This window comes from Narcine bancroftii, chromosome 2, assembly GCF_036971445.1.
Source record: "Narcine bancroftii isolate sNarBan1 chromosome 2, sNarBan1.hap1, whole genome shotgun sequence".
Taxonomy (NCBI): Eukaryota; Metazoa; Chordata; class Chondrichthyes; order Torpediniformes; family Narcinidae; genus Narcine; species Narcine bancroftii.
Window position 1 is genome coordinate 228,081,956 of NC_091470.1, and position 22,826 is coordinate 228,104,781.

The 22,826-nt window shown below is 39.6% G+C and overlaps 2 protein-coding genes across 2 annotated transcripts in view; both read left to right on the forward strand.

Moving 5' to 3' along the window:
* grhl2b (grainyhead-like transcription factor 2b) overlaps window positions 1-22,826 on the forward strand; it is a 580,987-nt gene that overhangs the window by 15,343 nt on the left and 542,818 nt on the right. The gene's annotated exons all lie outside the window — the stretch shown is intronic.
* On the forward strand, window positions 194-5,708 carry LOC138755123 (uncharacterized). Its single transcript, XM_069920458.1, has 2 exons — window positions 194-871; window positions 5,205-5,708. The coding sequence occupies exons 1-2, from the start codon at window positions 490-492 to the stop codon at window positions 5,453-5,455; spliced, it is 633 nt and encodes a 210-aa protein (XP_069776559.1). The 5' UTR covers window positions 194-489; the 3' UTR covers window positions 5,456-5,708.

A 22,826-nucleotide genomic window follows, 5' to 3' on the forward strand; every position in this document is an offset into this window, starting at 1 on the left:
TGAAAAGAAACAAAATAACTCACCTCATAACAATCTTCTACTAATTTAATTCCTTTTTGCTCCCACAACTTCAAAAGTTGATTATTAACAGTAAAGGGAAAAAGCTTATTTTGAAACAAAGGTATTTTAGCCAAAATTTTCCCTTGGTACCTATAATTTAATTCTTTTTATTCCATAATTCCATCAAATGTTTTAACACAGGTAAATTATAATTACTTAATAACTGAACATTCCATCGATTAATAAATTGATCCATCCTCTTCTCACCTATCTGAAATAATTCAAAATTGGCCCATATCAGAGGGTTGTCTACTTGAAACATCCTATTAATAAATTTCAACTGAGCTGATTCATAATAATGTTGAAAATTAGGGAGTTGCAAACCTTCTCAAACATATCTCCAAGTTAACTTCTGCAATGATACCCTTGCCATTTGGAGTCTGTTTTTTTATAGTTAATTGTACAATTTTTTCTGGATGTTAGACCTTAATGAATGTTTATGGCCCGAGCACTGATGATGAACTGATATGTTTGAGAAACTATTACAGAGAACCAGGCATCGTTATTGTGAATTGGGGGGAGAGAGCTCATAAAGAGTTAGCATGGCAGTTAAAAACGGAACAGGTGTCTAGAACAATAAATGCTATTAGGCATCATTTGATGATTACGTATAAACCACAAGAGATTAATGATGAGTTTTGTATGTTTTATGAGAAATTGTATACTTTTGAGATATCGCAAGATGTAGTTAAAATTGAAACATTTCTATCTGGTTTAACTTTATCTTCTTTGAAGGATAAGGATATTAAGGAATTGGATGCTTCTTTTACTGCTAAAATACCGAATGACACACTTCGGCCTATGCCAAGTGGTAAGTCTCCTGGTGATGATGGGTTTACTTCTGAATTTTATAAGGAATTTCAAGATTTTTTAATTCCCTTATTGATGGAGGTTTTAGATCAAGTGGAAAAGATTGGGTCCTTCCTGGATTCTTTTTCTAAAGCAATTATTACTGTTATCCTTAAGAAGGATAGGGATCTCTTTGTTAAATGTGGATTATAAGATTGTAGCCAAGATTCTGGCTAATAGATTGGCTAAATGTTTACCTTACCTGGTTCATGTAGATCAGGCGGATTTTTATCAAGAACCATTATTTAGCAGACAATGATGTAAAGTGGATTTCATTAATTAATATTTCTTGGGAGCAATCTGACCAACCAATGGTAATTTCTCTTGATGCAGAAAAGGCTTTTGACAGGGTGGAATGGAAATTTTTGTATAAAGTTTTGGAAAAGTTTAATTTTGGGCCTCTTTTTATTGGTTGAGTTCAAGAGTTGAGAGGACATGTTGCAACTCAAAAAATGTCTGGTGAGACTACACTTAGTATTGTGTTCAATTCTCGTCACCTCATTATAGGAAGATTGTGGAAGCTGTGGAGAGGGTGCAGAGGAGAATTACCAGGATGTTGCCTGGATTGGAAAATAATTCTTATGAGGCAAGGTAAGAAGAGCTCGACTCTTCTCCTTGGAGTGAAGAAGGATGAGAGACTTAATAGAGGTCTTCTCCCCCAAGATTCTGAAAGACATGTATAAGGTGATCAGCCAGCACCTTTATCCCAGGGCAGAAATAGCCAACACCTGAGGATCTCTATATGGTGAAGGGAGGAAAGTTTAGGGGAGACACCAGGGGTATGTTTTTTATGCAGAGAGTTGTGAGTGCTTGGAATGCCTTGCCAGGGATGGTGGTGGAGGCCAAAACATTAGAGGCTTTTAAGAGACTCTTAGACAGACACATGGATGAAGGAAAAGTAGAGGGTTATGAGGTAGGAAGGATTTGGCAATTTTTTAGTAAGAATATGTAGGTTGGCGTAACATCAAGGGCCGAAGGGCCTGTACTGTGCAGTAATGTTCTATGTCCTATGTTCTAAGATCGGTAAATTAGGAATGTTTCATGAGGACACTGGACATTATAAAAGAAATATGAATTATCAGAGAAGAAGGATGAAATGTGGAATTCATAACTGGAGTAGACTGCATTGACAGAATGCAGAATTACTGTGCCAAGCTGGAGTCAGGAATTTAGTTAAAAGGCAAAGAATTGGAAAGGTTAGATGAAAAAACTAAAAATTCAGCAGAGCATTCAGGAAAGAAAGACAGAGAAGAATAAGATGAATGTTACTCAGTTATTGTAAACATTACAGCAGTTCTATAGCAAGGATAGTCAGCATGGCTTTATTAATAGAAGATCCTTTTCAAATATTTGAATTTTTCAAAGATGCAATGAAGTGCATTGATGAGGGTCATTCATTTGGTGTGGTCTGTAACTCTTCCACTCAAAACATTGGTTCAGTGCAGTTTGGCCATTGGTAGAATTTTCTACCTCAGAGAGCAGTAGAGGTTGAGTCATTGAATTTATTGAAGTCTGAGATAGAGTTCTGAAATGTGGAGATTAAAATGTTGTGGGGAACAAATAGGCAGGTGGAGTTGAGAGCAAGAGCAGATCAGCCTGGAGGAGCCATACAGCCTATCCCTGCTCTTATTTCTCTCCTTCTTCCTTACTTGTATTACAATAGTGACTTCACTTCAAAAATTCTTGACTAGTTCTTTTGGGACAAACTGATTGTGATTTTTTTTCCCCCTCTCTTTCTCTGGTGATAATTCAGCCTTTAATTGATGTTCAGGTTTAAACCTGGTCATCAATTTTCATTCATTGATTTTGAATTTACAAGTTCAAGTTTATTTAACACTTGAAAGTAGAAGTACATCCTGACAAGACAGCATTCTCCAGTCCTTGATACAAAACAAGAAAATACTTATCCAGTCAAATGATACATATACAGTACGTACACAACACACACACACACGCACACACAAACACACACACACACACACACACACACACACACACACACACACACACACACACAAATAAATGTTTCATAAAAAGAGTCTCAGAGGGTGTGTATGAGCAGTCATTTCAGTTGTTCAGCAGTCTCACTACCCGTGGGAAGAAACTATTTCTCACCCTGGTGGCTTTGGTCTGATACTCTTGTATCTGTTTTCTGATGGGAATAGCTGAAAGATGCCGTGCATGGGTGGAAGGGGTCCTCAATGATTTTGTGAGCCCTCTTCAGACAACGATCTTGGTGTTCATCACCTTTTGGTCTTCATGAAGGAGTCTTTGGCCATGTCTCCACTATGGCCTAGATAAAGTGCCAATGAAAACAAAACTTTATCAATGCATAAGATTCATTGCCATTGTCATTATTTAAATTATTTGAGTGTGAAAGAATCTGATGAAAAATTTGTGTTAGAAAATTGGCAGTTTGTTTTGTATATTCCCTGTTTTTTTTTCAATTAAAAATGAAGGGAACTAAATGTTGGGAGAGTGTGAAAGTGCTGCACACTCACTTTTGCCCAATTTACACCACTGGCTAATGTCAAAATAACCCCACACTAGGGCATAAAGCATAAGTTGATGTTAAAAATAATTTTAGTTTGATAACTGGCATTCAGTCAAATTGCCCCATTAGTAAGATTCAGTAGGAAAAGTTAGCTGCTGCAGAAAAACATAAATGTTTTTATCATTTATGCAAGAGGTCACCAATAATTCTTGTGAAAATCATTCAAATGTCATTGCTATTATGATATCTAAAGCATGAGATGGGATTGGGGTGGGAGGGTAGCTATCAACTTTGGTGAGGTTGATGGACTGGCAATATTATTGGATACCCTTGAGGCAATCTGATTAATATACTATTCAGATGGATTTCAGGATCCTGGATTTCCTCACCTCCAGATCCAAATCAATGTTGATTGGCAAGAACATTTCCACAATCACTATAAACACTGGAGCACCACAGGGCAGTGTTCTTAGCTCCCTGCTCTACTCGTTTACACCTATGACTATGTGGCTTGGTACATCAATACAACAACACCATATACAAGTTTGCTGACAATACCAGTACACCAGGATGCATAAAAAGTGGTGATCAGTCAGCATACAGGAGGGAAATTAAAAACTTGGCTAAATGGTGTATTAACAACAGCCTTGCACTCAATATCACCAAAACCAAGGAACTGATTGTAGACTTCAGGAATGGAAAATAAGAAGTGTGCGATCCAGTAATCATTGGGAGAGTTAGAGGTGAAGAGGATGAACAAATTTAAAATTTCTGGGAGTCATGATCTTGGGGGACCTGTCAAGTTGTGATGAAGGCACATTAGCACCTCTACTTCCTCAGGAGTTTGCAGAGGTTCAGTATGCCATCAGAAACATTGGCAAACTTCTTCAGATATGTAGTGGAAAGAGTGCTGACCATTTGCATCACAGCCTGGTATGGGAGCACCAATACCTCTGAGCAGAAAACCCTCCAAAAGGTAGTGGATACAGCCCAAACACTCCCCACCATCAAGAATATTACAAAGTTACCATTGGAGAGCAGCAGCAATCAACAAGAATCCACACTACCCAGGATATGTTCTATTCTCACTGCTGCCATCAGGAGGAAGGTATTGGTGCCACAGGACTTTGTATCTCCAGATTCAGAATAGTTACTCACCCTCAACCATCAGACTCCTGAACAACAGACTCATTCAGAAACTCATTTAAGGACTTGAACATTGCTCATTATTTATTACTGAATATTTATATTTATATATTTGCACAGTAAGTTTGTTTATATTTCTTTCTTTTTTTTATAGTTCTTTCTTTCTCTGAGTATAGTGCACAGTTACTGGTAATTAGAAATTCTCCCTGGCCTGCAGGAAAAAGAATCTTATGATTGTAGTGCTCGTCAAAAGAACCAAAGACTTGTTGATCCAAACCAAGGCTTTTATTAGCAAAAGACAGGAGCTCTTCACAGGTGGCCGACCAGTCCGGAATGATCCGACCTGGCTAGGGACACAACCCTCTAAGGCCCAGACAGTAGGCGTGGTTATTTGATGTGATACTTTGAGGCTATTTTACAGCCAATCGCTGTAAGCACAGTCATTACGTTCTAGATACTGTAACTATATACATTGGTGATAGGTCTGTACTATCACAATGGTTGTATGAAAAAAGAAGGCAGGCTCTTTCCTTTACAAAGGGACCAGGTCCAAATTATTGGTATATATCTTTGCTTCTTATGGACAGTGTGGGACATACTGAGTTTCTCCAGCACATTTGTATATTAACTGTGTTTACAATCACCTCCCTTGCAGACTTTCTTACTTCATTCAAAGACAATTTCTACAGATGTGTGGTGAAAAGTGTGCTGACTGGCTGCATTACAGACTGGTACGGGGACACTAATACCACTGAGTGGAAAGCCCCACAAAAGGAGGCAAAACCCTCCCATCATCAAGAACATCTACAGAGAACGCTGCCATCAGAGAGCAGCAGTAATCATCAAGGATCCCTGCCACCCAGCACAAGCTCTGTTCTTGCTGCTGCCAACAGGAAAAAAGTATAGGTGCTACAAGACTTGTACCACCAGGTTCAGAAACAGCTGCTACCCCTCCACTGTCAAACTCCCCAACTCCCCAACGACAAACTTAATCAGAGACTCATTTCAGGACTTGCTCTTTGTACACTATTTATTATTGAATATTTATTTTCTGTTATATTTATTATCAAACAGCCAGTTTGTTCACATTTATCACTTTTGTATATGTATCTTTTTATTTGAGAACAGTTTTTTTGTACTAAATAAAAATTCTGCCGAGCCCGCAGGGAAAAGAATCTCAGGGTTTTTTTTATGTGATGTCATGGATGTACTCTGACAATAACATGTGAACTTAGCTCTGTGATCAACAGCTTTGTGGAAGAGGATAGATCTGTAACAGCTGGACATATCAGCACTGTCTGTAAGGAGTTTGTATGTTCTCCCCAAGTCTGCATGAGTTTTCTCCAGATGCTCCATTTTCTACCTACCCTCAAAACGTACTGGGGTTATAGGTTAATTGGATATAATTGGGCAGCACAGGCTCAAGAACCCAAAGGTCCTGTTACTGTGCTGTATGTCTATAAATTCTATAGCTGAGACATTATTTCCCATATTTTTTCATCTCTTGAGGCAGAAATTCATGCATTGTGCATTGTGCAGATTCTATGGGAAACAGCAGGATTTCAGAATCTCACATAGAGCCCTTTGTCTGTTTATGAGGAATGGAGTGTTGTTTTCTCATTCAACAATACCAGCCTTGCAGTGTACTTTCATTTCCCTGCATAAATAAATTTGCCAGATAAAGGTAATGGGTGCAATTCTAAATGATTTGTTATCTTGGAGCTCTGAAGCCAAATAGATTTTCTTAGCTTTTCCCTTTATGATTTAGTGTAAAAAAGATAACAAACAGAATCTTTATACTGTGCTAGACACTTATCCCTAAATATATAATTATTCTTTATTTATATTTTGGCTCAGACTAGTAATATAATTAGGTTTTTTGTGGCATTGATCCAATTTACTTTAATGGGCTGTATTATTAGTGAAAACTTTAGCATTGATTAGCCTAAGTGCTGTAACCGTAGGATAGGATTCAGATTCTATTTCAAATTTCTCCTTGCAAAATTTCTTTCTGCATTTGGTTTATATTGCAACATATATTGTACATTATTCCTTTATACTATGAAGAATAGGATTTTAAATCTCAAGAATTCTCAGAGTATGAGCAGAAAGAAAAGAAAAGATCCTCAATGTATCACATCGAAAAATGAGAATAAACAATTAATCATGTTAGACTATCATGAAAAAACAACATGGGAAAAAGTTTAATTTTAATCCATTTGCCATTATCCTGTTTTAATGATTAAACAAGGATCCTGAATTATCTTGCATCCTGAATTAGCACAGCAAGTAACCTCCTATGTTTAGATCCAGCAGAAGTAACAGAGGAAGAGTGCTATGAAAACACAATACATCTGAAGATACAAATGATGAGAATCCCTTCAAGTTATACTAATGGCATAGTGCTTCATAATAAAAATTATGTAGTTGAATTTCTCAGCAAGTATGCTAGTTCTTATAATCTGCAGATTTAGTATCCATAGAATCTGTGTACTTCCAGTTGGTTCTATATTACTGGGAGCGTAGGTTGGGTTTGTGGAGCACTCTGTTTTGAGGAGTTGAAACATTCAAGAAACGTAATGTTGTTGCACAGAAAAAAAGCCCTTTTGATAAGTTATTACATCTTTCATAGCATCGCCTGTAGTCTTAGTGTTACCCATCTTTTTATGTATACCATGGTAAATCTGTGTCCCTGTCCCTTGCTTTCCTGAGGATTTTAGTGTACATCTGAAGACTAGAGAATGCAGAATATGCAGCACCAAAAAAATTAAATCTGGGTAGTTACATTTAAATTAAGTAATTTCAATGAAAATAATCTTCAAGCTTGGCTTTATACCAAGACATTGTCAATATAATTTTTCTAGTATGTTCTATGTTCTAAGTGCTCCATCTCCACACTTTATGGCCTGCTTTGATCTGAAAAATTGTCAGGGTGTCATTGAAAATCTAAATTTTTTTAAAACCAAAAATAAACTTTATTCACAATATATTATTTAGAAAAAAATAACTTTTCAAAGACCTTTCACATCCGTAGCATACATTTCTAGCACTCTATTTAGCAGCATTGCCACCCCTGTGGCACCTTGTCATTACTCCCCCCTCTGTTGTTTGTGGGGCTTCTCCTCAGTCTCAGCCCCTCAATGCCCAGTAACTGTGGTCCTTCCCCACAATGCCCTCACCTTGGCTGCTCCAAGCCTCAATGCATCCATCAGTATGTACTCCTGCAGCCTGGAATGTGCCAGTTGGCAAATGGCCAAATGGCAAGTTCGTGATCTTCTAGCAGCCCTGGATGTTTGTGCTTTGTGTGTCTTTTCGGACAATTCACAGTTGTAGTTTTACACAGAGGCTGCGGTCTGCAGGAACTGGCTCATGGGGACCTGGAACTCAGGTTGCCAATGGTTTGAACAAGAGTGCTTGCAGCCTCAGAGGCAACGTGAATCCATGGGTACTCAGGTTCTCTGAAGGAACTCGCTTTTGCTTCTCTGTCTTTTCTTATTGGGGGCACTAGGCAAAACTCATGGTGACTCTTTGCCTTACAGCAGACAAAAGTTGAAGTGTATAATTTTTATGTGTTATTACACGACTATAAAAGGAATCTTTGAACCTCTGAACAAAAGAAATTGATGCATGTAGGGTAGTAGATGTGGTGGATATAAATTTTAGTAAGGTATTTGACAAGGTCCCCCATGGTAGACTCATTGATAAAATCATTGGCTTCCTTGTGGAGAGTAGTAATAGGAATGTATTCTGGTTGGAGGTCAGTGATTAGTGGTGTTCCGCAGGGATATATTCTGGGACCCCTGCACATTGTGATTTTTATAAAAGACAAAGAAGTAGAAGGATGGCTCAGTAAGTCTGCAGATGACATGAAGGTTAGAGGTGTTGTGGTTAGTGCAGAAGGTTTTTGTAGGTTAAAACAGGATGTAGAAAGGAGGCAGTGTTGACCAGAAAAGTGGCAGATGGAAGTCAATCTGGATAAGGATGAACTTGAAAGAGGAGTTTGGTTAATGGCAGGATTCTTAAGCATGGAAAAAGAAAGAGACCTTGGGATTCCAATCCATACATCTCTCAAGATTGCCATGCAGGTTGACAAGGCATATGGTATGCTGGCTTTCATTAGTCACAGGATTGAGTTTGAGTTATAAGGTCATTTTAGATCTCTGGACCACTCTGATTATACCACAATTAGAATATTGTGTTCACTTCTTGTTGCCTTATTACAGGAAGTATGTGGAAACATTGGAGAGGGACCAGAGGAGATGTACCAGAATGTTGCCTGGATTGGAGAATTGGAGAGGTGAATTAGAGGTTTGCAAGGTTATGAGAGACAGATAGGGTGGACAGATAGGACTTTTTTTTCCAAGTCCTTGAATGGCAAACACCAGAGGAAATCTGTACAAGGTAAGGGGTAGGGGGAAGTTAAGAGTAAGTCTTCGATACAGAGTACCGGGTGCCTGGAATGCATTGCCAGGAAGGAGGCTGGTACAACATTGGCATTTTAAATAATCTTACATAGATACATGGATACAAGAAAAATAGAAAAATAAATGGGTGTGAGGTAGGAAAGGTTTAATTTGTTGAGTGGTTTTACATGGGTTGGCATAACATCATGGGCCAAAGTGCCTGTAGTGTGCTGTAAATTTCTATGTTCAATATTTATAGAGTTAAACTCAATGGCTTCCCTTTTGTGATAACACTTACCATATTGCTCAATGATTGTAGTTTGTATTTATACATACACCCTTAAAGAGAGAAATCTTTACATATAATCTCTTTTTTGAAGCCTGTATTAGGGCTTTTTACATCTCTTCATCAGTTGTCAAATGTAAATTAGCATTTTATCTTTTCTGCTGCTCACAGACTTGTATCTTTTGGTTTTTATTTGTGTCTTGCCCAATTTGTATCTCAACTTGTCTGGATGTCTTGCTTAATCAAGGAAAGTTTGTTTTGTGTTATGTAATAACATAAAAATGTAATATACATAATATACTTCAACTTTTGTTTGCTACAAGGTAAACCAAAGAGTTGTCATAAAATTGCCCAGCGCTCCCAACAATAGGAGAAAGAGGAGCAAAAGAGAGACTCTTTAAAGACACTGTGTCCATGGATTCACTTCCAGCGCTTCCACAAGCTCTGCAGCCACACAGACAACTGTTCCATCCATCAGCAACCAAAGCTCCAGGTCCAAACCTCTGATACATTCAGGAAGCTTTCAACACCCGGGGCCCTTAGGGAGCCCTTCTTGTCCTCAGCACCATCTTGAATTTTGGTTCTGATATCAGGTTCCCATGAGTCAGTCTTTAGCAGTCCACAGCCTGTGTAAGTCCTTCAACCGCTGAGCCCCTTGCTGGTTCGCTGCTGTGGTCACCTTCCCTGTAGGGTCGTTTCAATTGCTTCTCCTTCTCAGTGGGGGGGGGGGAGGGGTGGTTTATGTGTTCTCCCCATTTTCTGGTGCCCTGTGCTGATCCATTGATCCCTCAGAGTCTGCAAACCCTTGTGGAACACTGCTCAACACAGGCACTGCCAAAGGATGGCAGTGTTGTACCAGGAATCAAGGATAAAGTCATGTCATGAAGTCTATATGTAGAAGCAATCATATTCGCAGTATCCTGACATTTAAGGTTCTACAGTAATGGCAAGCAGCAATGTAAATACTTAAGTGCTGCACTACAAGTTAGGCAGCATTTGCAGTTTTAAGTTCATTATTTCAGAAATGATATAACAAGGTGGATAAAATCAGTATCAAATAGCCAAAATAGCCAGGGACATGTTATTTTTTAAATTTAGACATACAGCACAGTAACATTTTGGCCCATGAGTCCGTGCCGCCAAATTTACACCCAATTAACCTACAATCTCGGTACATTTCGAAGAATGTGAAGAAACTGGAGCACCCAGATAAAATCCATGGAGACACAGGGAGAACATACAGTCATTACAGACAGCGCAGGATTTGAACCTTGGTCCCGATCGCTGGCACTGTAAAGGCGTTGCGCTAACTGCTGCACCAACCATACCGCCCTCGTTATCTTCATGAAACAAGATTTATTAATGTAGTTGAACGTGTGAGGAGGTGGCACAATTTTGGACACAGTGGCCTCTCCAGGACACCAGTACTTTCACTTTGTTTTCTTTAATTACAGTTAAATAGTTCAGTTAAAGTGTCATATAGTTATATAATTTTAGTTTGTAAAGTCATGACTATCCGTTGCTACAGTTTAAAATACTTAAAGTTGGTTAGAAATGTATACTTACCTCTGGGAAGATCACTGGGCCAAGCTAAACGACCACGAACTGCTGTGGGATCTTGGCCTCGGGATCGCTGAGGAGAAGGAAGTGGTGTGTGAGGTGGACAAAGCACGGTAAGGATGTGTACTAAGGTGAGAATAAACCCCTGCCACCTGGCTCTCCCATCCATCCAGCTTGCCAACATCTGCTTCCTGGTGAATAAAATAGATGACATCCGACTCCAGAGGGCCATGCAACATGAGCACTGGGACTGCTGTTCTTTGGTCTTCATCAAAATGTGGCTCAGCGACAGGGTCCTGGATGCTGACATTCAGCTGGACAGGTGTAGATAGCAGTTCCAATCAGCTGCTCTGCACCCACTGCAATTGTGTTGCAGCCATTGTACAAGAAGCTCCCGTTGTACACAGTGTTTGAGTTTAATAGTGAAATGTTGATTAAAGTTACTACTTGTGTTGTCTGCATATTTGGAGCAATAACAAACATGGTGTCTGTGGTGGTACACTACCGGCCTACTGAAGGGGGAAACCTCTGTACCTGCAGGAGTGTAAGGGGTACAAGACAACACCTGGCCAGCTGTCAATCAGTTGACCTGAATGGATCAAGCCCCACCCAATCAAATGTCAATCACTCTCTGAGATATAAGCCTGCGCCGGCCTCTGAAGTTACTGCAGCAACAGCCAGCCTGGCTCTGTGGAAGTCTTTGTTGATTAAAGCCTATTTAACAGTCTTTACCTGTGTGTGTCTGGTTCTGTCTAACAGCTCACCACAGTGTCAGAAGTGGGATTGCTTGCATCCCAAGCCTGAAGTCTTCAAAGTGAAAAGTGAGTAGCCAGCGCCATGCTTGCAACACGTTTGTAACTGCACCATAATGGCAGATGAATTCAGAAGGCCCAACCTGCTCGTGTTTGAGGGCAATGTGGCCAAGAATTGGCGCATATTTGAATGAGTCAGAGCATATATTTTACTAAATTTGACAGGCTCCAAGGCCATTGAAAGGGAAAGGTCATTCATATATGCAAACGAGGTGCGCGAAGGGAGTATCGTTATCAACCTGGGTGAGTCGAGAGAGGACCCTGAATGTTTAATAAGAAAATTTCAAGAAATGTGTAATCCACAAAAGAACTTAATGATGGAAAGACACAGATTTAATACCAGAAACCAGAGACCTGGCGAGTTGATTCACTCATACATCAGCAACTTAAAAATCAGACCCATGATTTCAGAGCGCTCTGTGAAGAGTTGATTAAAGACAGGATCATCTGCGGCATCTGCAATGAAGGCATGAGAAAGGCAGTGCTGAGTGACAGTGAACTAATGCTTGCAAAGGCCATCTCCACATGTTTGACCTACGAAGCCTCAGAGGAGAACAGCAGAAAGCCAGCCCCTCCAGAGCAGTAAGGCACGAGCGTAGACACAGTACTGCATATAGGCAGTGGCCGATAGCCAGAAGAAGACGAAGCCAACCAAGCCTTACTACACCATCACCTATGATGGAGTACAGTAACTGCAACGGTGACCTCGTGGCAAGATGAGAGATGTGCCCACCATTTGACCAACAATGCAGAGCCTGCCGAAAATGGAACCATTTTAGCAGATACTGCAGAGCCAGGCAGCAACTCACCCCGAGACCCAGATACAGAAGGATGATTAACCAGTTGGAACCTGAGCAAGGACAAACCAACTCGGACAACGAGTATTACCTTGATGGATTGACTTTGCAGATGGCAGGAGACCCAGCAAGAATCAGAAGGAACAAGAAAGCATTTATAGCAATGAAGATTATGGTGAGAGGCGTACCATGTGACGACATGGGGTTAGACTGATAATCCCTGCTCTCCTTGAAAAAGTAACAAAAAGGTTATAAAAGTTACAGAAAATATATGAAAGAACTGTCGAAAGACACATAGAAAACATCAACAATGCCACCAAAGAAGGATAAAGGACTTACTACTGTACAAGAAACTGAGCAAGAAAAGGAAGAAAGGGCTACCATAAGAAAAGATCCTGGAGCTGTTCGTAAGGCAGTATCCAAAGGAGAGATGCCAGAAGATTGGAAGACCTTGGACACTGCTGCACAAGGTCTCCCCCCCCCCATGGCTGTCGACATCAGGTGAAAAAAATGACTCTGTGCATGCATACAAAAAAAAGCTCCAGTGATCAAGAAGAAGACCTGAAAAAGCAAAGGAAAGAACAGGAATGACCAAAAAATTTAAAAAAAAAGGTGCAGAAGCTTCTTTATCTTCTGGTGAATTAAAGCAAATGTTAGATTTTTTTGGGTAATCCATGGAAGTGTTAACTGATGAAGTAAGGAAGAATGGTGATAAGGAAAAGATTAATACAACAGTTGGACACTAGATTTGAAATAGTGGATGGAAAAATTAAAGGGAATGAATTTGAAGTCCAAAATCTTAAAGATCAAATGAAGAAAGCACAAGCAGAAGCATGATCCGTTAATGCAAAAAATAGATTTTTTGGAAAATTTTAGTAGATGGAATAATATCAAGATTGTTGGGCTTAAAGAAGGGGATGAGGGTCAAGATTGGAAAAAAGTTCTGCAACGGTGATACTGGAATCTTTGGGTCAGGCTGCATTTCAAGGTGATTTGGAGATGGAATGAGCCCATAGGACACTGAAACCTAAACCTCAGTCTAACCAAAGGTCCCATCCAATACTTGTCAGATTCCTTCGTAATGAAGATATTGGAGCTGGCAGTGAAACAAGCAGAAGAAAGACTATCACCTTTGATTTATAATGGAAATAAGATTTTTAAAAATCCAGATATAAGTTTTGATTTGTTGAACAAGAAAAAGGAGTTTAATCCGGTTAAAGATGTATTGTGGAAAAAAAGGCTATGCCTTTGTTTTGAGATATCCAGCTGTTTCGAAAGTATTCGTCCCGGGAGGGAGGAATAGATTTTTTACTGTGCCTAATGAAGTAAAAGTATATGCCACTTCATTACCTGTTAAAGATCAGCAGATGGTTGTAGACACTTGAATTCATTATATAACTGAGAGATTTTGCTGTAACTGAAAATACATTGAGTTTTGAGAAAATTTAAAAAGGGAGGACTGTTTAACCTATATTGTGTGTGATCTAATATACTGGATAAGATTAATGGATTAAAAGGTCTATTGATAAGCTTATAGTAAGGGATGGTAATGATGTTTCGAGTGAGTTAGTTGAAAATGTGATGCTGACCACTATGGTATCATGGGCACTATTGCAACCAGGTTTGCATCCCGTATAGATCAGGATGATGGAGATGCTTTAACATCACATGCCTCTGGGGTTTTTCCTTATCATTCTTCTTTTTTTTCCTTTCTTATCTTTTCTTTTTTTGGTTCTTAGGCTGGACTGTTTATAGATGTAAGATATGATATGGGGAGGGTTGGGTTGGATGGGGAGATGGAGGGGGATGCTGGAGGGATATAGGTTTTCATTTTGATGTCTAATGGCAGTAAAACTATCATTTATTAATATTAATGGAATTCAGAATCTGATAAAGAGAAAAAGGTTATTGAGTTATATGAAAAAAGCTAAAGTAGATGTGGCTTTTATGCAAGAAACTCAAAATTATATAAATCAGAATCTTTGAAGGATGGGGATAAAATAGATGATTATTGGTCCAAAATTACTTTACCACAGTTAAGCATAGAAAAGAAGACAGAATTAACAAATCCATTTACAGTTACAGAATTATATGACATATAATTTACCAAACAATAAGGCTCCAGGGGAGGAGTTTTATAAAGAATTTAAAGAGTTATTAATTCTGATATTTATGGGGTTCTTAGATCAAATGGAAGATCTTTGGGACTTACCTGAGTCATTTAAAACTACATTAATAACAGTTATTCCAAAAAAAGGGAAGTACCCTTTGCTTCCAACTGCATATAGACCAATTTCACTATTGAATACTGATTATAAAATTTTGTCCAAACTAATAGTGAATATATTATCTAAATGTTTACCTAAATTGATTAATATGATCCAAACAGGGTTTATTAAAAAATAGAAAATCAGCAGATAATATTGTTAGATTTTTAAGTTTAATAGATGTGGCTCAGAAAAGAAAAATACCATCAGTGGCTTTAGCTTTAGAAGCAAAAAAGGTGTTTGATAGATTAGAGTGGGACTATTTATTTAAAGTACTGAAGGTTATTGGAATTCTGACAAATTTTATAAACTGGATAAGAGCATTATATAATTCTCCAAAGGCTAAGGTGATTACAAATAAACAAATATCAATATCTTTTTTGTTGGAAAGATCATCGAGACAAGGATGTCCAATATCTCCTTTTTTTTTATTTGCATGAGCTAGAGAACCTTTAGTTGAGGTGATTAGAAGTGATAATAAGGTTCAGGGCTTTAAGATACATGATAAAGAACAAAAAATTAGTCTTTTTGCAGATGTAATATTATATCTTACAAATCCTGAAACCTCATTACAAAAAGTAAATGCTCACTTGGCAGAGTATGGGTTAGTATCAGGTTACAAAGTAAATAGTGATAAAAGTGAAGTAATGCCAATGATCAAGACAAACTATGTTCAAGTTAAGAAAAGGACAAAATTTAAATGGAAGATTGGTGCAATTAAATATTTAAGAATCAATGTTGATAAGAATTTAAATAATTTATTTAAATTAAACTACATACCTTTATTTAGAAAAAATAAAGAAGATTTATTAAGAAGGAAAGATTTGCCAATTTATTTAATAGGAAGGATTAATTGTGTGAAGATGAATATCTTTCCTAGAATACAATACCTTTTTCAATCTTTTGTACCAATAATGTTTTTTTTCAGGATTTAAATAAAAGTGTAAGATTTATTTGGAGGGATAAAATGCCTTGAATGGGATTGGTAAAATTAACATGGAAATTTGATTAAGGGGGACTTTGACTGCCTAATTAAAAAAAAATATATTATAAAGCAGCTCAACCTAGATTTTTGTCTTCTTGTTATCTGATTGCATGGGTGCAAATTGAAATGAGTAAAATAGGAGAAAGTAATTCTGAACACATTTTATATAAATGGCATGAGGGATTATTAAAAGGCAAATCAAATCCACCAATTTTGAAGCATATACTTAAAGTATGGAATGAAATACATGTTGAAAGAGGAATGAAGAATGGCTAAAATTATATTAAATCAAAATCCTTTAATTCCTTTTACAGTTAATAATCATTATTTCAATGTTTTCAATAATTGTGGAATAAAAAAAATAAAGGATTGTTTTTTTGACTTTTGACCAATTGAAAGATATGTATAATATACCACATAATACTATTTTTTCTTATTATCAACTTAAATCATATTTAAAAAGACAATAAGGGAGGAATTTAAAATGACCAGAACAAAGTCCATTTAAATATCTAATAACAATACTTTTATTGAAAGATTTATTACTAATATGTAAATCAAATTACAAGAGACTATTCAGAAAAAGGATTTATTCAAATCTAAATCCAGATGGGAAAAAAAATTTAAATAAATAGATTCAAGAAGAAGTATGGTCAAAATTATGCTATGAAAGTGTGACAATACAATTAATGTTAGATAATGGTACAATTTAATTTTTTTACATCAATTATATTATACTCCATACAAATTGCATGCAGTTCATTCTAATCAATGTTTTAAATCTAATAAAGAGGTAGGATCTTTCCTGCATGCAGTCTGGCAATGTGAAAAGGTAGATAAGTTTTAGAAGGATATAATTTTATTGGGATGATTTTTGAAGACGCAAATGTTGAAGGATCCCAGAGTATTTTTATTGGGAGCTATTTCCCAATTGAAGTTAGATATTTATCAAAAGAAGTTTTTAAATGTAGCAATAGCAATAGTAAAGAAATTTATAGCAGTAACATGGAAATCTGGTGATATTGTGGGGTTGAATAGATGGCGAATAGAATTATTAAATTATATACCTTTAGAGAGAATAATGTATAATTTACAAAATCAACCAGAAAAATTTAATGATTTGGAAACCCTACATGGATTTTATTCTATGATTTTACCATCACCCTACCCATCTAACCCACCCTAATTAGTTATGGTTTAAGATTGTTGTGTAAAGTGCAATGAATTAATCAAAAGATATAGGTTTATTAGCCAGGCTTTTCCTTATCCTTTTCCTACTTTTTTGGGGAAGGAAGGGGTGGGTGGTGGTGGGGGGGGGGGAGGAGAAAATATATAAAAATTATTACTTTTGTGTCGTAGTTTTTATTATTCTTAAGTTATGAATAAATGCCATATATGTTTTGATGCAAATGGAAAATAAAATTTAAAAAAGATTAATGGTAAAGCAACAGACATGAAAGTTGACACTGGAGCCAAACGCAACATCATGTCACAAAGAACGTTCAACCAACTGAGGAAGTCAGAACAGATCATACTGAGCACCAAGTCCACAAGCCTAGTGGCATACATGGGCAGCAGAATCAGAGCCGACGGCACAATGTGAATACAGTGCTACGTACAAAGATGGGTGCACATGCTAACTTCTTTTGTAGTTCAAGAAGTCGTCATGCCTCTGCTGGGCCTGAGCACAAGCATGGATATGGGACTTATTTTGTTTAGCAGAGAGGTACACCGGAGAAGTACGACTGAAGATTTTTTGACACACTGAATCTTTTCTGACTACAGTGACCTTTTTACGGAGAAAATGGGTAAACTGCCGATGACATACTCCAAGCAACTGACCTGGAAGTGAGGCCCGAGGTTCATCTGGCACACCATATACTAGTAGCAATGAAGGACAAGGTTTAGCTGGACAGGATGGAGGATCTGGGCATGATTACCTCAGTCTCCGAGCCCACCGTTAGGGTGTCCTCCATAGTGGCTGCTAAAAAAAGGCAGATAGGAGATCCAGTCTGCATCAACCAGAGAGACCTCAATACAGCTTTATAATGACCACACCAACCAATGCATACTGTGGAGTAAGTTGCCATGCAAATGGCCAGCACAACCGTTTATTTGGTTTTGGATGCAAAGAATTCCTTCTGGCAAATCAAACTTGACTACTAACAACAGCTGACCACATTCAGGACGAGTTTCAGCTGATACAGATTTCTGCAAATGCCATTCGGAATCAATTCAGCCAGCGACCTATTTCAAAGGTCAATGGAGCAAATCTTTGCTGGATACCCCAGTGCCATCATTGTTGATGACATACTTGTTGGTGGCAAGGACTCGGAAGAACACCACAGAAATTTTTAAAAAAGATACTCGACATAGCCCGGAAGGTAAACCTTAAGCTCAACCCCTGGAAGTGCAGATTTTGGCTGAACCAGGTCGGTTATGTAGGCCATATTTTCACAGGAGAAGGCCTGAAGGAGAACCCTCCAGAGCAATCAGTGAAACGCCAGTACCGACAGACGTGACAATGCTACAACACTTCCTAGGCATAGTCAACTACCTGAGCAAGTTCATTCCAAACTTCAGTGATCTTATCGCTCCACTAAAGCAGCTGATACATAAAGACATAGTGTGGTCCTGGTACGAGCAACAACAGAATGTATTTGACCCATTAAAAAGGCATATGTCATGCCCACCTGTTCTATTGCACTATGACATAAAAAGACCAGTCATGCTAACCTATGATGCATCACAGTACAATCTGGGTGCAGCTTGCCTGCAAGACAGAAAACCAGTAGCCTACACATCCAGATCACTCACCGACATGGAGACCAGGTACAGCCAGTAGAAAATGAGTAGTTTTCACCTGCTCAAAATTCAATGACTACATCTATGGTAGGGCAGTAACCATAAAGACTGATTCGTTACCTCTGATCACATTTCTGAAGAAGAAAATTCATGCAGCCCTGGCATGACTACAGAGAATGATGCACAGGCTGCAGAAATACAATCTGACTTTAGTTTACAAGTTTGGAAAAGAAATGCACTTAGCCAATGTGCTATCCCATGCTTCCAAAAAATGCACGATCCAGCAAACTGAGGAGGAGGACACTTTGATATAATGACAGAAATGCACATCTCCTCCTGGACAGTACATGGCTGAAGACGCAACTTTGAGGACCCTGGACAGTTTTATCAAGGGCGGCTGGCCAGACAAGCAGCACAGCCTATCACCTGAACTGCAAACCTATTTCCCATTCCAGGATGAATTACTCATCAATGACAGAATTGTAATGAAGTGCCTGAGAGCAGTAGTCCCGAGTTCACTGCAAAATATCTATGTCAGCATCCTGCACAGAGGGCACCTGAGTGCAGAAGCAACCAAACGCAGGGCAAGAGACAGTTTTTTTGGTTAGGGATGACCGAAGACATAGGCCAGAAAGTACAAGCTTGCTCGGTGTGCAACTGCACCAGTCCACAATAGCAGAAAGAACTGCTGCAACTCCATCTGGTGCCAGACCTCCCCTGGTCAACCGTAACAACAGACATCTTCGAATGGCAAAACAGCACTATTTATCGATTCATACTCTGAATTTTTTGAAATAGACCTTTTACCTGATGTCACTTCCTCGGCAGTCATTACTAAATTGAAGAGGCACTTTTTGGTGCATGGGGTACCCCACATTCTGATATCAGACAATGGCTCACAGTTTACCAGTGAGAAATTCAGACACTTTGCAGCAACGTGGGATTTCAACCACATCACAAGCAGTCCAGAGTACCCACAGTCAAATGGGTTGGCAGAAGGAGCTGTGAGGAGCCCAAAACTGCTCATGGAGAAGTCTCATAGGGAGAAGATGGATGTATTCCTCAATCAGCTGAACCTAAGGAACATCCTTCATGATGTCACATTGAGATCAAAAGATTCATGTCCAGGCAGACATAGACGACCTTGCCCTGCCCACAAGAAATTGTCCCAGCTACTATACAGGAGACTAACACAGAAAATTTACTACGATGAAGGGCAAGTCATAAGAATGCAGACTCCACTAGGTTATATCTGCATGGGCATACTTGAAAGGAGCTACCAAGAGCCAGTTCATACCTGGTAAAATCTGAAGGAAGGGTGTATTTGAGAAACTGTCAACACATCCTACCTGTAAGGGAGCTACCCCAATCCCAAATCATTCCTGTTGAGACTATATACCATGTGAATGTGAACTTGGGATAGGCAGAGCTCCCTCAGCAACAACCCATGAAACAATTGGCCATGCCCCTGAAACAACAGATGGCACATCCTCTCATCCCCAAGCATCCACTTCCACCAGTGGCCACTATGTAACATGAGCTGGGCATATTTGTAAGCCCAACTAAAAATATCAGGACTAAACTGGACTGACTTCATTGCTGAACTGTAATGATTGTGATGTACAACACCAACATGTATGTGGGTGGTTGCTCAAGAAAGGGGAATGTAGACAGCCGCTTTTATCAGCTGCTCTGCACCCGCTGCAATTGTTTTGCAGCCACCGTACTCCCCACAGTGCTACTGCACATGTGCAAGTCCCCCCGAGGTGTGGCAGTTAAAAATGGAGTTTGGCTGATAGCAGATGCCATAACAAATGTACATAGTGTTGTTTGAGTTTACTTGTGTTGTTTGCTTATTTGGTGCAATAACAAACAACAAGCTCACATTATTTTGGGGCTGACAGAGATGCTGCCCTGTGTGGAAAAGCCTGTGGGATGGCCTGTGCATTTACATCAAAATGGAATGGTGTAAGGATTCGGTACAAATCCCCAGGCACTGCTCAATGCTGGTGGAATTTGTGACTGTCAGATGCAGACTATTTTATCTACCATGGGAATTTATCATGGTCCTCATAGTAGGTGTGTACATTACCCCCTACCACCACCCCCCCCCCAAACCCCCTTACTACCACTCCCAGCACAAATGCTAAGGAGGCGATCTGGGAACTGAACAAGGCGATAAACAAACTATAGACTGCACACATGACAGACTGATCATCATCGCTGGGGACTCCAACCAGGTGAATCTCAAGGCAGGGCTACCTAACTTCCATCAGTATGTGGACTTTGCTATGAGAGGGGTGAACATTTTTGACCTCGTGTACACGAACATCTCTGACGCCTATCAGGTAGAGCCCTGACCCCACCTCAGATATGCAGACTACATCTCTGTAATGCTAATCCCAGCAGACAGTATACTAGCTAGATGCTCCTGACCAGTCCTGAAGCAGGTTAAAACATGGCCAGTGGGGGGGCCATTCATGTACTTCAAGACTGCTTTGAGCTCACTAACTGGCACATGTTCAAGGAAGCAGCAACCATTGACAACTGCATAAGTCTGGAGGATATACGGAAGCAGTGACCAGTTACATTAGTAAGTGTACTGATGACGTCACTGTGCCCAAGTCTCGCTCTAATCAGAAGTCATGGATGACTGCGGAGTTGTGTATGCTGCTCAGGAACTGAGATGCGGCCTTCAGAATGGGCAACAAGGCATCCCTAGCAATGGCCAGAGCCAAGGTGTCTTAGGCCATCATGGAGGCTAAACGTGTGCAGGCTCAGTGCATTCATAGTCACCTCCTGGACAGCAAGAACACACAACGTATGTGGAAGGGGATCCAATATATCACTAACCACAAGATTACTCCATCTGCATATGCTGGTGATACCTCCCTCCAGATGAACTGAACAACTATGTGAGGTTTGAGAAAATGAAGTGGCAACGGAGAAGACCACCCCTCCTCCAAATGATCAGGTGCTGTGTCTTACAGTGGCTGATGTTAAGAGAGAACTAGGCAAAGTCAACCCAAAGAAAGCTGCTGGACCGATAAACATTCCCAGCAGAATGCTCATGGGTTGTGTGGCTCAGTTAGCAGATGTTCTCTTTAACATCTTCCTAAGTAACGCAGAGGTCCCTTTGTGCTTCAAAGCTGCCACCATTGTCCCTGTGCCGAAGAAGTTGTCTTTGTCCTGCCTCAACAATTACTGTCAACACATCCTACCTGTAAGGGAGCTACCCCCATCCCAAATCATTCCTGTTGAGACTATATACCATGTGAATGTGAACCTGGGATAGGCAGAGCTCCCTCAGCAACAACCCATGAAACAATTGGCCATGCCCCTTAAACAACGGATGGCACATCCTCTCAGGCTGAAGCACCCCAAGCATCCACTTCCACCAGTGGCCACTATGTAACATGAGACAATTACCTGTTGCACTCAGGTCCATCATCATGAAGTGCATCGAGAGGCTCGTCATGGGGCTCATCAAGCACCTCCTGCCCACCTCACTGGCCCCCCTGCAGTTCTCATATAGATCCAACCTCTCCACAGACAATGATATCGCCACTGCCATTCATCTAGCCCTCACCCACCTGGAAAATAAAGACGTATGCTCGAATGCTGTTTATTGACTTCATTTTGACATTCAACATGATCATACCCCAGTACCTGATAAGGAAGTTGGGCCTGCTAGGAATAAACACTTCTCCCTGCAGTTGGATTCTTAACTTCCTGATGAGGAGATCTCAAGCAGTCCAGATCAGGAACTGCACCCTCAAGATTATCACACTGAGCACAGGGGTCCCCCAGGGCTGTGTGCTTAGTCCACTGCTGTTTACTCTGCTGACCCCTGATTGTGCAGTCAAACACAGCTCAAACCACATCATCAAGTTCACTGATGACTCGGCAGTGGTGGGCCTTATCAGTAAGAACAAGAGATGAAATGCAGACACTAATGAACTGGTGCAGAGCAAACAATCTATATCTGAACGTTAAAAAACAAAAGAGATGGATGTTGACTTCAGGAGGGTCTGGGGAGATCATGCTTCCCTGACCATTGACAGCTCTACCATTGAGGTTGTCAAGAGAATCAAGTTCCTTGGTGTGTACCTGATGGAGAATCTCACCTGGTCTCTTAACACCAGCTCCATAGCCAAAAAAGCCCAGCAGCACCTCTACTTCCTACAAAGACTGAGGTAAGTCCATCTCCCACTCTCCATCCATACTACATTCTAAAGAGGATATATTGAGAGCATCCTATGCAACTGTATAATTGTCTGGTTTGGAAACTGTACCACCTCAGACCATTGTACTCTGCAGAGGATAGTGAAGTCAGTGGAAAAGACCATTGGGGAACCTCTT